An 18,190-nucleotide genomic window follows, 5' to 3' on the forward strand; every position below is an offset into this window, starting at 1 on the left:
GTCTGCCTCGAGCCCTTGTGCATTTCTAAGCAGGGAGAAGTGGGCGTGTCCTAGCTACTTTCTGTTTTAGTCTCATCTTACTTTTGAAGTAGCCTTCAAAAGGTCCTTCCCCATCTCTCCCCCAACAACGCCCACCCCCGCACACACATTATATAGTCTTTTTTTTTTTTTTTAAAGCCTGGCCAACCTGAAATTAGTGACTGCAGAAGTAGTGAAAGTAACGAAAAGCAAATCTTGTGTAATGGGACTTATGTTTAACCTAGAATGCTCAGTTCATTGTGTTTCGCATAGTACTGGGCACAACGAGGAAGCTATTGGTGCCAGGAGAACGTTACAGAGCGTGGTTTTGTGAATCACTGGGGGTGGTCTCCAGGCTGAGGAGAGTGCTCAGGCCTGGAGAGGGGAAGTGTTACAGCAAGTTGAAGACAGAACCAGGCCCGGAACCGGCTCTCCTGCTCCCTAGGCCAGTGGTGTTCCCATTATTTCCCGCTGGAGTAAGTTCCGCCACTCCTGTACTGCAGAGCGGCAGAGATTACAGAGAGGGACTGACTCTTGGAGCAAGGTCTCCAATTGTTTTCTCTAATAATAACTCTTTCTGGGGAATGTAACTACAATGGGCTTCAAACACAGCGCTGAGTGTTTTTCTTCTATATTACCAACAGAAATGTTAACTAATTTCATTTCCTTCAACTTGCAAAGGCTCAAAAACTGTATCTATCTATGTGATGCATACGATGTTATAGTTACTATTTCAGTGCTGATGTAACTGAAATATGGGCTGGAGCGTAACCATCTTTCATGAGTATGACTCCTGGAATAGGGACTGGGGGGAACAAGTTAAATTAGCTAAGTTTTTGAAAACTTGCTCTTTATAAGCAAATCAATCAGTATTCCCCGCTGCAGCATCCCTCCCCCATGTTTTAACCCTATGGAAGCCCCGGTTTCGGTCTATGGGATAATTTCTACTTGTGAATTTCATTCTTTGTTCATTAGCCACCAAGCTGAAGCTAAACAATAAATAAATAAAATAAAAGCACTCTTGTTAAATGCAGAGCAGCCACTGTCCGGCAGGAATGAAGCAGGCCCATGTTTTCTAGGGGACCTTTTGTTGACGGCAGCCCGGGATCACAACTCCGACTGAGCAGCAGCTGGCCAGTTGGTTGGGGAAATTCTTCCCCGTGAGGTCACGCCTGTAAATAGGAATGTCTTCACGTGGGTGACCCCAACTCGAAATCGCGTAAATTCAGTCTAATAAATCCATGGGACTTCAAGTGGGTGGGCCCACTTTTTAAAAATTCCTTTTCCCTCCTTCAGCCCCAAAGTCTACAACATTAAGGGGGAAAAAAAAAAAAGCCTGGTGAGTACCAAGAAGTCAAAACCTGAGGATAAGGAGGTTTAATTCACACACAAGCACATTCAACTTATCCCAAATGGCTTGGCTCTTCCACCCTAAGTCAGCACAAATAATATTATAAACAGAAACCCAAGAGGAATAATAGTCCAGCCCAGACTATATTAGCTAATTAATATGTCAAGATTATAACTTGAAAAGTGATGTGAAACATGGTAAAATCTTAAAGAATCAGAATGCTTAAGGCCCAGAATATTGCAGTTAATTTATTTTTCTGGTTGACATCAAAGTTTGTAGATGAGCCCTGGCTGGTGTGGCTCAGTGGACTGAACACTGACCTGCAAACCAAAAGGTCACTGGTTTGATTCCCAGTCGGGGAACATGCCTGGGTTGCAGACCAGGTCCCCACCCCAGCAGGGGGCGCACGAGAGGCAACCACACATTGATGTTTCTCTCCCCTCGCCTCTGTCTGAAAATAAATAAATAAAATCTTTAAAAAAGAAAAACTTAAAAAAAAAGTTTGTCGATGAGTCAGTTAATTTTGAAACCTAGTTCTTCAACAGGATACCAGGGGTTCTGTGGGCACAGACTATGTCATTGAAGGGCTGGTCATCTGGTTAGAAAGTCAGACATATAACTAGGAGATGCTGGGAAGCATGTGGGAATGGAAAGGACAGAGTTATGCATGGGAATATGAGGAGCATTGCAGAGGGGGAGGTGAAAGGAGATAGGGCTTTCTGGAGGATGTACACCTGAGCACAGGTGGAGGGGATAGGGTAGGCACCAAGGCAGGAGGCATCCCCAGGTTAGTGTTTGGCCTGAGCAAAGACACTGAGGATACAGCTTTGGATTTGGGAACCCTGGGGGATTTGAGAGAGTGGGCAGAGGAGGTGGGCCTTGCCTGCAAACCATCAAAGGGACTTTCCGCTTATCCCATGGGTTATAGGGAACCATGAAGGAGTAAGAATTATGAGATAAGAGGGCCCTCCGGTTCCCTTACTAAAACCAAACCTCCAAGATTGGAAAGGGAAGGAGAACATTAATGGTGAGGAGGGGATGACCCAGTCTTGTAGCCCTAATTGTAATCAACATGGGAGTTGGGAAGAGACAAGAGGTGTTGGGTGGGTGCTTAAACGTGCTACTCTGAGGCTTGGGGGATTGGTAAGCACTGGAGTTACAAATATGAGGAACTAAATGTATTTATAGAATAGTTAAAACCAGGAGAACAAGTGAGATCACTGAAGGGGAATAAGAGAATTGGGCTCAGGATTGAATTTATGTTCAACATTTACAAGGTAAAGTGCAAGATAAAGAATAAGAAAGACAGTGTCAGAACCAGAGTGTGTTATAGGAGCCAAGGAAGCTGAGTTTCCTTTGTGTCAAATGCAGAGAGATCCAGGAAGGAAAGGAAGGTAAAGAGGGAGCCAGGATGCAGGGCCTGGAGGGACAAGTGGAGTTGAGGACAGAGAGAGAACAAAGGCAGTCTACCCTTTGGAGAGTCCAGCATTCGGGGGAATGTGTTAGATTGGCAGGGCTGCCATGCCAACACAGGAAAAACTCTCCCAAGGTCAGCAGCTTTTAAGTGGCTTGGCTGATCATTCCGGACTCCAAAGCCTGTGCTCTTTCCAGTATATTACACAGAGAGACAGCCTGGAAAAGGAGCACACTAGGTGAATTACGGTATATAGGTGGCAGGGCCCGGGAAGCGGTCAATCAGTGTGTCCCCTGAAGTAACCTTCACTGCTGGACAGACACCAGACATGTCGTTCCTTCATATTCATATGTAGTGTCCGGGTTTCAGGGAAGCAGTGTTGGGGGTATAAGAAATATGTCTATCCTTCTGTGTTTCTGAGGCCTAACGTGAGGGCCTGGTGATCATGGAGTTGGGTAATTAGAATTGGAAGCAGTCAGAGAAACCAGTGCCTGTGCCTTTCCAGTTCAAGAGACCTAACTTCCCTTGGAATAGTAAAGAATACACGTATTAATTATGCCTACGGATTTGAAATACTGATTTTTGACTCAGCAAAAAGTCAGGCATTTCCTGAAAGGAAACAGTTTTTTGTTTTGTTTTGTTTTGTTTTGTTTTGTTTTACTCTGCTACCACAGCAAACTGAACTCTGTGCAGCTTTGTTATGGAGTCACTTGCAGGGTTAAAAGAAACTGTTCATTCCCTTCACCCTGTGCCTTTACCCAGGGGAAGGGGGACGGGGGTGGGGGGGTGGGGGGGTGGGGGGGGAGGTACATTGTCTTTTAAATGTCTGGGGGTTTTACTGAATGTAGCCAAGAGATTTTTTTTATTTCATTTTTTAAAATATATATATATATATATATATATATTTTTTTTTTTTTTAGAGAGAGAGAGGGGGGAAGGGAAGGAGAAAGAGAGGGAGAGAAATATCAATGTGTGGCTGCCCCTTGCGTGCCCCCTACTGGGGACCTGGCCTGCAACCCAGGCATGTGCCCTGACTGGGAATCGAACAGATGACCCTTTGGTTCACAGTCCGGCACTCAATCCACTGAGCTACACCAGCCAGGGCTAGCCAAGAGATATTAAATCACAGTTTTCATAAAAGACCCCCATGCCCCAAGTAGTCTTTCTCTGCTTCTTATTACATGCATAATCTTTAAAAGAAAAAACAAAATTCAAACCTTACACCCCCCGTCTCTTTCAAGTGATCCTCCCTGGTTCTTCTATTCTTCTCACCACTGAAATTTCTTTGTGCAGCATTGACTTAGCGTAGATGTGCTTTGCTCTCCTGTAGGGACTGGGTTGCTGAACTGAAATTCCCCCCTCGACTTGGTATAGCCATCCCCTTTCTATCCATTCGTGCTGCCTAGAAAGTGTTGATAAAAGAAAGAAATCACCATCAAGTGGCTTCATTTCAGGAGATTCAGACTCGATTTGCAATAAGTGTTGAGAGGAAAGAACACAACTGGACCAGGAGTGAGAAGACAGAGATCCAGGACTATGGGGCAGCAGGGAAGGCACCTTTCAGTTTGGGCCCAAATTTTCCGAGTGAAATGATGACATCTTCCCTGCCTCATCATGTCCTATGAGGCTCAAACCAGATGTGCATGGGAAAGTGCTTTGAAATACAAGATAGATAAGATAAATAGGCAAAGTTTTGCAAAAGCCAAACAGTGATGGCCTTCCAAGAATCTTCCTGGCTTTATGTGGCCAATTAGCCCAGGCCTGTCCTCTGTGTTATGATCCCTCATAACCATCTAATGGGGGATGAAAGATTTCTAGAATTATAAATAGGAGAGTTAATAAAGAAGTGCCTGCTTTTTAAATAGAAGGAATTTAGTTCACCAGTGTTTATGGCTGCTGTTTTGTACTTCCACTGAGGGACGGCCTAACCAAGGAGCTGGGAGAAAACGAAAGGCAGAAAGTGATCTAAAAATTCACTATCAAGGTGATAATAAAACACCTGGGGAGAACCACACGTATCTACATAAAAAGAGTGGCACTGCAAAACAAGGCCTGTTGTAGGATTAAATATTGCACAGATAGATGGTATAAATTATGGTTGATTGCCATGCCTGGGGATACAGCAAAGATCATTATTCTGGAAGATGCAGTCAAGTGCCCTAAATGAGTTGGGTGGTAAAAACTGCCAGCTACATTTGGATTGAACAATCTGGAAAGACTGTATGGACCAGAGTGTGAAGGAAACCAACTAATCAGAGCCCCAGCAGCACATCCTCCTCCTCCTGGATCGACACAGCCTGAGAACCCCCATCTAGCTTTAAGAGGGTCTGCTGCTTTAGGCCATGGGCTCTCAACTGTACTAGTGGGGTTGCCCCTGTCTAACGCTCTCTCGCTCTCTCATTTACACTTGGGAAGGCCCTTAGCTGTCACCTTTCTAGGACTAGGGGAAAAACCTTCATTCATTAACTCAGGAATGGGGCAGGAATGTTCATTGTCTAGTCTAGTGGCTCCCTCTGGGAGGGAGGCAAATGGGACACAAGTGGAGTGTACTTCTTCTGTAGGGCTTTATTTCATTAGAGAGAGAGACAGACAGAGAGACAGAGAGAGAAAAGACAAGAAAAGAATCCTACACTTTCAGGCTCCTCTGGCTCTTTTGGCCATGTCCTCGTGGGCCAGGCCAGCCCCTGCGAAGTTAACTAGTGCCACACTGCAGTAAAAGAGTGAGATGCAAGGCTAACCCTGGAAAGATGCACTATATCGAGGCCCCTTCTAGAACTTTCTAATACCACATTGGGCTGTTTTATATGCACAGGAAAGCCTACAGCTGAAACCCATACATCTCATTTCCTGGTACTCCTTTATACTTCTTTTCCTAGCATCCCTGACCAAAGTATTTTCTTTGCATTCTGCTGAGGTTGGTATGGATTGTTTTAGAGTAGTTTCTAAATGACATTAAGATGCCTCTTTCTTCCTTATCTCATTTCTCTACCAGCATTTGTTTTTTTTCCCTACTGTTCACTTCCACTGGTGTTTACCATTTACTATTTATTAGTTTTGTACTTCCTTAAAGCCTATGTAACAAATATGAAATTTACCCCCAGGAGAAAAGAGTTACCTCACATACCAAGTCAGTGTCTAATGGACAAACAAAAGAGAACAAACCCTGTTAGAGTTCTCTTCCCTAAAAATTAAAGTGAATTTTTCATTCTAAAAAAGCAAGTGCAGAGGACAAAGAAGTAGCAGTTATCATCTGCTTGTGTCGCATCCTCCTGTTTCAGGGTTTCACTCCCAACGCAAATCGTCATCTCCCTTCCCTGGGCCTAGGAAAGACCATCACTTGGACGCTGGAAATGCAAATCAGCCTGGAGCCAGTAAGGAATTTCCCCTGAAGGAACGTGATGGCAAAAACCTGGGAAACAGAAGGACCACAACTCCACCCCAGATATTTTCACTCCACATCTAGGGTTCTCGCCAGACCGTGCTGAATGAAGAAAGAAGCTCCTTGTTTTCCCTAAGACGAAATCCAAGTTAGTGCCTGCCTACATGGTTGGTGTTTCCTGGAAGATCGTTCCGAGCAGCGCTTTCTCCTCACTTGAGGCTCCCTGTCTTACTCAGCTACTCTTACCGTGGCCGTCTGTTGTATAGTGCAGGCATTCAGCTGCGACAGACGACCTCAGCGCAAAGTCTGAGGTATACCAGAATTGTTCGAGTTTCTGTGACAGTTCCAAGGAACTAAGCAATCCCCATCAGCAAATTGGAGACTTAGGTATTAGTTCTAATCTCCCAGGATTCATTCTGAAATTTGCTGGTGTCAAAATCCTACCCTTCAGCAAGGTAATTCGGGAACCTCAGAGTTTGCCCAAAGCCACATGTTCCCTCAGGAAGTGCCTCCTCAGACCTGCCTCAGATCTGGGACAGGTCGTCAAAGTGCATGCCTGTCCCAGGCAACCTTTGAATAACCCAGACTTTGGGTTTTTTCCTCTCTCTTCAGGGCAGAATAAGCATGGAGCTCACAGTTGGCACACCCAGAGAGGAAGTGTAATGTCCTAGTCCTAGATAATAACATACATTTATTGAGTGCTTGCTATATATCAGACACTGTCCTAAGCAATTTGCGTAATTACCATTTTTAACCTTAACATCATGGACAAAACCAAGGGGGAGGATGGAAGCAAGGGAAGGAAGTGGGTTTGGCTGGGGTGGTGGGGGAGTGGTTGGGGGAAAATGCAGACAACGGTAATTAAACAACAATAAAATAATTATTTTTAAAAATAGGTACCATTAGCCCCATTTTACATATGAGAAAACAGATTAAGTGACCTGTCCAGGCAGTGGCTGGTCCAGGTGTTGGAGCAGGACGCTTGCCTCACTCAGGGCCTCAATTCTTAACTGCTGTAGTACCCCGTGTCTTCATACACTGGCGCTTCTGCTTCTGTGTTAAGAAAGGGAGAGGAGGCCTCAAAAAACTGATAGGTCAGTTAAAGAGGAATGGGCCCTGGCTGGTGTGGCTCAGTTGGTTGAAGCATCTTCCCATAACCAAAAGCTTGTGGGATGGCTTCCTTGTTGGGGTGCACACCACAGTGGCAGGTTCAGTCCCCCTCCAGCCACTCACAGGAGGCAGCCAATTGAGGTTTCTCTCTCACACCATTGTTTCTCTCTCTTCCTTCCATTCTCTCTAAAAGCAATGAAAGGGTGTCCTCTCTTTTTTTTCTCTCCTCATGCAAGGACACCCTCATGAGGAGAGAAAAAAAAGAGGAATGAGATAACCATCTCAAAAGATTTTAAATAGATTGAAAAGAAGTAAAAACTTCTCCCTGAGTAATGGCCACCAGACAGCTGTCAAGGGGATGCCTTGCTGTCACTGCATAGGCAAATTTCTGCACTTGAGCTGTTTGGTGTGACTGGTGACATACTGGAGGGCTCATAATTGCCTGAGTTATGCATGAAGGAATGCTGAAGTATTAGAGCAATGCCTGGGCGTAATGTGCATCATAAACCATTAGCTAGCCTGGCAGTTTTAAACAGAGAAGCAAATTTCTAGAAACCCCTGGGCCCAAATGAAGTTTCTTTTTCTTCTCTTTTCTTCTCCTCAGTCTTTGTGGGGAATGAGGTCAAGAAAGGGAGACCTGATTTCACTCTGTGTCTCAGGCTCTGCAAATTCACAATAGAACAACAGCAAAACCATTGCTTCAGTCCTGTAGTCTGCCTCCCCCTGAAGATTTCAAAGCAGGACAAGTGCACTTGGAGGAGTCTCCCCCTCTGGTTTTCTCTGTGGGCCGGGAAAGGGCAAGCAGGGTGCCTTCTCTGCTTCCTTCCCAGCAGGGAGGGCAAGTTGAGAACTGCCTGGTGGCAGGGCTCCAGCAGTGCAGCTGTGCCCTGGTCCCCCACCAGCTGGAGGGAGAGACGTTGGGACAATGCAGACCTGAGAACAGCTCCGGGCAGAGCGCTCCGCCCCGTCTCAGCACGCCCATCAGTTGAAAGGTTCTAGCCTTAGACAGCACAGAAGGCAAGAAGTAGCTTGCAAAGGGGAAGATTTTCAGCACAGTGCATAGGGAATTAAACCTATATTAACAATAACATTGAGCTGTGGAGTGGAAAAGCTGGGACGGTGCTGGCGTTCCCTAGGCAACAGGCTGAAAATGTTCACTCCTTAGAAAGTGTTTCAACTGGCCATGGCTCTTTCCTGACAGTACCCGTGGCTGAGCTCCGGAAAAATTATGAAGGCTATGGATGGGACATGGTGAGTTCCAAGAGGTCCCCCTCCAAGACAGGATGGCTTTTCTTGTGTTTGGATTTGGGTTAGAAAAATAAACTAGCAGACCATGATTGCTGACACAAATAAATCCATAACCATATGGATAAACACTTGCAGTAAAAGAAAGAAAACCGTTTGCCTCTTCCCTTGGTGACATCCAGTGCTGTGGTGGAAAACTCCGCGATCCCTGAGAAATATGCATGATGAGCATGCGGTTAGTTTTTCCCAGCTGATTTTGTACTGGAACCTGGGAGCCTCTGTTGCCTGGACCAGCAGAATAACGACCGTCGTGGGGCTGTGCGCATGTGTTTGTGCACTGTGTGTGCTGTTTCCCTGAGTTGTTTCAGCGTAACTTCCTCTTTGCTTTACCAGACTACATCTCAGCAGTGAGACATAATGTGTAAACCTCTTGAATGTTTGCTCTTTTCAGTTCTAGGGAAAATCCGAACTGCAGTGGGCAGTGCCCAACTTCTCATGGCCCAGAAATTCTACCAGTTCAGAGAACTGTGTGAAGAAAATCTGGTAGGTAACATTCCCCCTCACTACCATTTCCCTGCTAGGACCGTGAGAAGAACGTGTCGTCCAGACTGGCCCAGCTAGAGTGCAACTGATTTTGAACCGAGTCAAGGCCATTGGACTCTCTCACCTGGAACAGAGTTTTCTGATGCATCTTATTTCCTGCATTTCTTAAAATTAAAAATACTTATTTCATACTTAAATAATCTTAGAAGAAAAAAACCCAATCAGGTTGAAACTCCATTTCCTGCTTATGGTAACTAAAAAATTTCCATTTTCCTGGCTTTCACATGCCATCTCTGATTTCATTATTCTTACCAAAATAGGGAGCACCCTGCTAGTTCAAAAATTGTATTATGGAAAATCATTTTGGATGATGGTTTTCTTTCTGAAATAGCCATCAGGTTGTATATCCTAATCGGAGTTCTCTGTTTTAATTCAAGGGCCAGAGAGGGAGAGCTTCACAAAGTGTAGATTTTATCTCCCTGAGACAAATGGGTCCTTCTTGGACACACAAAAGCAAAATGAAGTAAAACATTGACACAAGCACCAGTACCGACAGCCTCATAAAAATTGACTGCAAACTACAGGGGCAAGAGCTTCCTCAGTCACATTTACCTTTAAGAAAAAAAACTACTACTATCTCTACAAGTGTCATTCCACAAGAATAGCTTTTATTGGCCAATTGTTGGTCAAACTGCATCCAAAACAAAGATAATGAAAAGCAACTTGTTTTATCTTGTTGAGAGTAAAAACATGCCTATATGCACTCTAATTGACCCAAACTATGATTTCAGCGTTTTAACCATATCTCCTTGTTAACAAGGGCAAATACATACTGAAAGCGATTTATCTAGACAGAACTGAGCGAAGAAAAAATAAAAAGCATGCAAAAATTAGTACTCTCCATCCCTCTTCACCAGGCTTTCCTTTTGGAAGTCTCCCTTTGGGGCTAACCCTTCCCTCCTACCACCACCACCCGCTCTTAGCAAAAATTACTTAATCCTTCCTTCACCTCAGAAATTGTATTCTGGATTATGAGATAATATGTATTAGTAAACATATTGATAAGTGAATACAACAAATATTTTATTGAGCGGCACTTCGTGCCAGGTACATAATTCCCGCTAATTCATAAACTTGGTAATGTGTCACAGATCTTAATTAGTGTGATGCTTAGTCTTTAAATATAAGAAAGTCATACTGTACTCATGTAAAACCAAACTTCTCAAACTGGCTGCCAGATATACCTGGAGCCCGCTATGTACACAGTACAGGGCACAGGGCATGCCTTGTAAAAGAACTAGGTAACGGGCAGGTATGGTATGAAGTAGAATATAAACATTATGCAGATTTTAAAGATGACATCACAGACAGAATGTTTGAAGAACTTTGCAGACTTCTAGGAAAGGTTTATCTTGTTACAGCTATCTTTTGATTGTTCCTTATTCCTGGTGGGCTCGCATTCCTTGGCCACTAGAGGAACGTAGATGGCAAATGTGAGAAACATTATTAGAGGCAACTGGAAGTGGAACTACACTGGGGGCCAGGGGCCCCTGATGGCTGGTCAAACTGTGCCACGGAGGGCAGGGCAAGAGCCCACTTGTAGACCTTATGGAGCAGATTATGACACTATTTTTATGATGGTTTTACCACTGAGGAAAATGGGCATGGAAAGGCTAAGTAACTTGATCAGGGCCTCATGGTCAGAGGCTGAACCAAGATTCAAGTCTCAGTCTCTTTGACCTCGATCCCTGTAAATCCACTACCCACTCCCCCACTCTACTTACTCCCCCAGAAGCTGAGTTGCACTCCTCACCCTCGTGTAGGGGCCTGGGGTTGATCAATTAACTCTACCTCCTCCTCAGCAGAAAGCCCGGTGGCCTGCTGGTGGCATTGTTTAGGTCTACAAAGCTGCTTAAAGATGGCACTAAGATTGGTCACAACCAGACCCAGCTCTCCTTTCTTGAGTTCTTACTCCGAGGAGGGGAACACTTGAGTACCCGTACATTATCTCAGACTAGACTCTCAAGCACAGAATGAATTGCTGAGAGTTACTTTTCCCAACAAAACTAAACCGAGGAGTCCAGCCCTCCTCATCTTTTCACACTCTTCACCACCTCTGACCTCTAAGTGGCCTGGTTTGGACTAAGGCTACTGCTACAACTTCTTCTTGTGCGTGGGGTGTCACATGACCCACTGATTAAGAGACTGGCTGAGTGCCTAAGCTCTTTCTCTCTGCTTCCTCATCTATCCCCTTCATGATATGAGGGAACAAATTGCCCATTATACAGAGTTAAAATAACTCTTTGCCAGTCATTTCATGCATTAGTGCACTGAAACAATTTAGCCATTAGAGCTTGTGACCTAAAAGGCTCCAGTGACTCCAGAATATAAGCAATTTAGTTTTCAGTTATCAGTAAGATAAGGAAATACATTGCGAGATCATAAAACTCCATTTGAGAGGTACTTTGTCAAAACTATTATCCGTCCTTTCTGAACCTAGATATTAAGAAAACTTTTGTTTAGTTTGCTAAATCAAAATGCTACAGAGAAACTCTCTCACTAATTCAAGTGTCATTAGCATAGATTTAATAATGAACCAAACACAAACTTTAGAATTTACTTCTTCCAGTAAATTTCAAAACTATGGGGAGTTTTAGAACTATAAGTTTATAAAAACATCCTTATTTTCAATATAGACCAATAATGCTTGTTTATTCAAAGGGCTAAAAACTTCTCTCCAATCTATGATTGATAACCGACCATACACTTTCTAAAATCCTGATACCATTTTTATAGTGTTTGGTTTTAAAAATACAAACTGGCCTCAAGTTATTTTATGGCATGAGGTTTCACGGCCTATCCAATCGCCCAGAATACTTAGAGGTAACCAACAGACCTAAATGGACCCCAGCTGTAAACCTCTGACATGCGGAAGCTCCCACCAATCTGACCATGAATGCTTTAGCTACTAATACAGTTAGTGATTAACAATGAACCTGACACCTTCAGTCCCTTAGTTATGCTTTTTCTGTCTTAGGGCATATTAATTTGTGGTTTGTACTTTCTAATTCTTGTCAGGGATGTGCAGATGGAGACAAAGAAAGTCAATCCTTAAATAACAAAGAATGTTTAATAAAATCTAGCAAATGGTTCACTATAGTCTCTATGTGTATGTACAGATATGTGTTCTCACATTTGCTATATTATATTATGGTCAATTTTGAACTAATTCATTTCCAAAGGATTTTGCCAAAGTATTCATATGATAAAATGACTTCCTATATTGGTAACAGCTTAATTGTTAAACATGTATTACTTTGAACATTCAGTTACTTTATTACTCATCATCCGTTTACCCTAGCATTTCACTTAACCTTAGTATTAAAACAAATCATATGTTTAGATTTCATATCTGTTGTCTAAATAAGTTGGGTAACAGGTAGTCAAATACTGACTCTAATATACTTTTTTTCAAAGATGGTAGTTTCATTTAAGTGTGGCACATTGATATGCATCTTGTGGTAGATCGGGCATTCTGGGTTTTCAAACATTTCTTCTCCTCCCATACCGTACTGACAGATGTTGTACTACAAGAGTTCTACAACCTCGGCCTTTCAGAATTACTGTCTCAAATGGATGTGTGTATAAATCACCATGTGTAGTGGACGCTAAAAACATGTCGAGTTCATAGAAACAGAAGGGGAAAAGCAGTTGCTAGGGGCTGAGGGGTGAAAGAAATAGGGAGAAGCTGGTAAAAGGGTACGAACTTGCAGTTAGGAGATGAACGCGGTCTGAGGCTCTAATGTGTAGCATGTTGATTACAGTTGATAGCACTGTACTGTGTAACTGAAATTTGCTAAGAGAGTAGAATTTAATGTTCTCACCAGAAATATTTTTAAAAGGTAAATATGTGAAGTAATGGATGTGTTAATTAACTTAGAAGGAATTCTTTCATAGTATATGTCAAATTATCATACTGAATACTTTGAATGTCTTATGATTATTATTTGTCAGCTATACTTCGGCAAAGCTGAAAATACATACATTAATTTTTAAATAAAATTACCATTTATAAATTACAAAAACATTACCACTTTTATCTCCTGTCTGAAAAGCAAAAAGAACTCATCCTCCTTGTTATTTGAAATATTTGAAAATGTCGCTTTGTCCTGTGCTTATTGTTATGAATCACCGCTAAAGCACACATATTCTTCTTTCTCTTGTACAGAACCCTAATGCTCATCCAAGGCCCACCTCCCAGGATTTGGCGGGGTTCTGGGACATGCTGCAGTTGTCCATAGAAAATATTAGTATGAAATTTGATGAACTTCATCAGTTAAAGGCCAATAATTGGAAACAGATGGATCCTCTTGACAAGAAGGTAGAACAATGTAGATTTTGTATGGTTCATTTAAAAACCTGCACAAACACTGGACAGTCTAAATAGGCTTCTGCATTCAGTCTTGCTGTTTACAATGTGAAATGGAGCTGATATCATATTAATTTCATTGTAATGACAATGTTTACATAGTAATCACTTGGGATATTATCTGTAATATGTTTCAGGCATATTTTTAAAGAAAAGTCTGTCTTTGTGAATTGGAAAATGGGAATGTGGCTTTTTTTTGTTAATTAAACGTTAAGTTAAACCATTTTAGTCACTGGAAGCAACTGCCTCCATTTTGCTTTTTAAACTAAAATAAATGACATCTTCAGTGCATGATTACATAGAGCAAGAGTTCAACTTCCTTACCCCTAGGATGTGTTGCTGAGAAAAATAGGAAGCCCTGAAAACTAATCGACTTTGATAATCATTTTATAAATAGAGTAATAAAGAAACCACTGTTGGTCAAGTCTAAAAATAGACACATCATCAGTTTCACATTGATCAAAAATGTTGGGATTTTTTCTCTTTAAGGAAGTTTTACTTTTGGTTGATTTGCCTTGGGGAATATTGCTCATTGGGTTCCTCATGCTACAGTTTAGAAATAAAGACTCAAATATTTTTTGCTTTAATTAATGAACTGCAATTTTCACATTTGATTATGGTGATTCCACCAGGCTTACACAGATACACATTGCCCACCTCCCTAGGCGGGGCTGTCATGCACGACTTTTTACCACTTTGTTTTCCTATGGCCTAAGGTCAAGTAGTTCTAAGAGATTCAACTATAAAAATTACGAATGGCTATGACCCTGAAGCACTGGTGGCCCTGCCCTTTTCAGATCTCCTCACCTATCACAGAGCTAATAGCCATCCAATCCATTCTGTTGCTGCCCATCATAATACCAGGGTTCTTGGGGTCAGGGGATTCCCACGAGAAATCCAGTCCCACGGGACAGCGCATGGTAGACAGGAAAGCAATGCTGTCATCGTTACCCCTCATTTCCTCTGTCACCATCGCCCTGGGGGTCGTAGAGGTAAGCATCAAAGTACCATTGATACATGTATGTGTGGCCTCTCACCTAGGAAGCCAAACATTTGCACTTAATCTAGTTTTCTTTTTTAAATCCGTGTTTAAAATTGTCTGCTAGATAAACTTCTGAATTGGTCTTATTTTACGAAAACACTACAGATGTACACACATACCGACAATTTACTTTCTGGAGCTGAACCAACTAATCTTCCATTTATTGATTTTTAAAAAGTTATTGTTAAGAAAACAAAGTGTACGAGGATAGGAAAATGTGGCTGAACTTGATCAATATTCATACTTTCAAAAATATCCACCAAGTTACCCAACAATGAAGATTTAAAATGTCCAAAAGAAATGATGCTAACCCTTGGGCATTCACACAGTAAATCGTTAGTTCATTTGATCCCTAAATCATTATACACTTTGTCTATGATTAGAGCTTTTCATCACCCCATGAACTTTAGGGGGAAAAAATGAACGAGCACAATCAGAGTTGGCCGGACACTGTTTGCACACTGTGCTCCCTTTTGCTGTCCTCTGGGCCACACAGGCTCTCCCTCAGACTGCCCGCGGGCAGCAGCCCCAGTGTGATGAGTTTAAGTAGGCACTTCTCCCACATCAGCCAGGGGAACTGCTGCGATGAGATGAGCGCCGAGTGTGAAGGCACAAGGGGTGCCCTTTGAAGAATCTTAGAATCCATGCTTTTTAAAAAACACTTTTCACATTTATGAGACATTTCACATTTCACATCTCTTTATGAGGACAGGGGGAGTTTTATTAAACACAAAAGCATTCACGGAGACCTTTTCGCAGCCTGCCAGTTAATCATCCTTTTTGTAAAAATCCTTTGTATTCTAGATTTCCTTCTCTCCCGCTGCATTTTTCTTTTCTACCTAAGTCATGAATGACTTTTGTTTTCTCGATGGCATTCAAACACATTTAACTGTTTTATAGTTTGCTGTTGCTAAAGCAGATGAACTGTTTCAGTCCTGGGACAAGTTTCCATGGCACAGCGTCTGTCCCTGTGATGGGAATAGCCTTCTGGGCCACAGTCATTCTGAGGTCCCTGAGTGACATCCCAGCTGGGTGTTTTAGGAGCCATGTTGGAACTGATTCCAAGCCAGAGTGTAGGAATTTCCAGGGTCTTCCCTCCAGGATGACACTAGAACGTATATCACTGTGAGTTTGTCTGTGGTGTGCAAAGGGGTGTAACTCACTGTGGGATCTACAAAGCTAAAGAACACAGTCTTATCATCTCTTCTTCCTCATTTGGCTATTTAGGTTTGGGTGGGCCTGGAGAGAGGGCGGTGATGGTTTTAAACTCTGAACCCAGCTCGCACCAGCTGCCTTGCCTCCTTAGAGGGGATGCAGATGCTAAGGTGCTGCTGCTGCCGCTGCAACCTTTTCCCATCTCTAGCACCCGGAAGAGTCTGGAGCCTCCAGAGAGAACCACACTAAATGTGCTGGGAGCTGCAGCCTCTCAGCAGGGGGCATTTTAAATACCCACAGCCTTTCATTGGAGAGACCTAGTTCTGCAATCCAGCCTACTCTTGGCCTTAAGCTTACCGGTATATATTTTTTTCTGCATCTTTTGAATACCCAAGCCAGAATAATAAAGAAAAATATATATGCAATGTGCAGATCAGGACCAACCATCCGTAGGTTTTAAAAAAGTGTGTTCTAACTACTGACCTATCCCAGTTTTTCCCAAGCTTGTCCTGAGAAGCTGTGTAATGTCCTGAACCTTCTGCTTTGATCAGGAGAGAAGGGCCCCTCCTCCAGTGCCAAAGAAGCCGGCGAAGGGCCCCGCGCCGCTGATCCGGGAGCGCTCGCTGGAGAGCTCGCAGCGCCAGGAGGCCCGCAAGCGCCTGATGGCAGCCAAGCGCGCCGCGTCAGTCCGCCAGAACTCGGCCACCGAGAGCGCCGAGAGCATCGAGATCTACATCCCCGAGGCGCAGACCCGGCTCTGAGGCGTCCGGGCCGGGCCGGGCCGGGCCGGGCCGCTCAGCGCTCGTCCCGCGGCGTCGGGACCCTGTGTCTGTCCTCCCCTCCTGCTCCGCCCTCCCCTCTGCGCGCTCCGAGCCCGTCTGTCTCCGAGCCCAGTGACTTCCACTGTCGCGTGTAGTTGTTCATCTTGCAGAAGCCGTCCCCCGCTCACCCCTCTGCCCAAACCGGTTTGCCCACGTTCTCCACCGAGCTTAGCCACCTGTATTGACGCGTCACCCTGCCTCATCGGATAGCCAACCCTTTCTGTTCTCGGCAAAACTAAGCCCACCTGTGTAGAAATAGCCCCTTTAAGTCACTCACCATCCTCAGTTCTCTCAAGTTAGTCTGTCCCTAGAGCTCAGCAATATAAAACCATAGGGTATTTCAGAAATCCAGTATCACAGGGTGATCCTTTGGGACTTAACCGTCTTCCACGTGAAAGAAACTAGGGCTCCCATTCCCTGTATTTCCCCTAAACGGTTATTATTTTGCAAAGCAGATGGAGCACTTTATTTCCAACCTCAGAAATCACACCATCTCACCGGAATCAATGAGTGACAAACCCGGGGAGGACCGAGCTGGGCTGGGGGTGGAGGACCTGGATGTGTAGTGGGAAAGGGAGAAGCAAAATCTGCAGGTGCTGGGGTTACCTGCACCACTCACAGCTGCACAACCTGCCTCACTGGTACTTCATCAGTCACTGCTTCAAATGTTTCAATCAGCAGAAGATTGTAAATTCGATCTTTCAGGGAAATTAATCTATTCTGAAAGGCAATAAAATGAAGAAAGGCAAGGCAAAGGAAGCACTGAGAGTTTAAGATACTACATAAGGGATTTATTTTTTGTTCTATTATTAAGAAACTTTAGACCTGAAGTGTTTTATCAACTTTTATTGTGTTGTGTATATTATCTTGTTGTGGTGGGGTCTTAAAGGGGAAACTGTTGGTTGGTTCTATTAATTTGTTAGTGTCCATCCTGGGGAGCCTACCTAATACACGTGTGTGCGTACCCATCTGCTTATGAAGTGCTGTAAATGGCAGCCAGGCTGTTCTCAGAGACGAGTGGATTTTCCTGTCACCCCTTTGAATGCTCCACATCCACCCCTTTTAAACGGTTAGTTCCCATGGCAGCCATATTTCCTCCTTTCCTCTCCTCTGGCTCTTGCAGAGTCCTGTCATCCAGCAGGATAAGGATTTTGTCCTATGTCAACCCGATAAAATCAATTTTCTACCCCAAGAGACATGCCTCATTCCAAACACCTGCCCCTCATCTTGAAGTCCCAGTTAGTGAGAGAAATTTGGCTTACAAGGTTCCGCAACCACAGGAGAGGGGAAAAGTCACGACTCACAAACAGTGAAAGAAACCCAGGCTTTTGGCAGAGAATGTGGATTTACATTTTTAGTCATGCTGATGGGCAGTATGCACTTGGCGTCCAGCTGAAGTTATCTTTAAATGCCCTTACTCGTAGCAGTTTAAACATTTAGAATGTGATGATCTTAAAGTATCACTGGCATTTTGTGTCCAGCTCCCACCCAGAAGTATTAGAAATTACCATTGAAAAACGAAAGACTTAAAAACATACATCAAATATGCTTGCACCAGAGAAGCTTTTTCAAAAAAATATACTCGCATAGCCAGGTGCTAATTTAATTTTATTTATGAAATTGAGAGGTGATGGGTTCTGGCAACAACTATTTTCATGGACATATTCTAAAACCACTAGAGAA

The 18,190-nt window shown here is 43.5% G+C and overlaps 1 protein-coding gene across 9 annotated transcripts in view; it reads left to right on the forward strand.

Moving 5' to 3' along the window:
• The window catches only part of DLGAP1 (DLG associated protein 1), an 828,057-nt gene extending 811,587 nt beyond the window's left edge, over nt 1–16,470 (forward strand). For 3 of the 9 annotated variants that reach the window (XM_024580349.3, XM_053912686.1, XM_053912687.1), the window contains 3 exons: nt 8,969–9,060; nt 13,289–13,441; nt 16,238–16,447. In XM_024580349.3, coding sequence (XP_024436117.2) covers nt 8,969–9,060; nt 13,289–13,441; nt 16,238–16,447 — 455 coding nt within the window. Of the gene's footprint in view, nt 1–8,968; nt 9,061–13,288; nt 13,791–16,237 lie in introns of those variants that run through there. The other 6 variants (XM_053912688.1, XM_053912689.1, XM_053912690.1 and 3 more) reach the window with 3 other exon arrangements.
• Nucleotides 16,471–18,190: the final 1,720 nt, after the last annotated feature.

Source organism: Desmodus rotundus, chromosome 10 (assembly GCF_022682495.2).
Source record: "Desmodus rotundus isolate HL8 chromosome 10, HLdesRot8A.1, whole genome shotgun sequence".
In the NCBI taxonomy this organism is placed as follows: domain Eukaryota; kingdom Metazoa; phylum Chordata; class Mammalia; order Chiroptera; family Phyllostomidae; genus Desmodus; species Desmodus rotundus.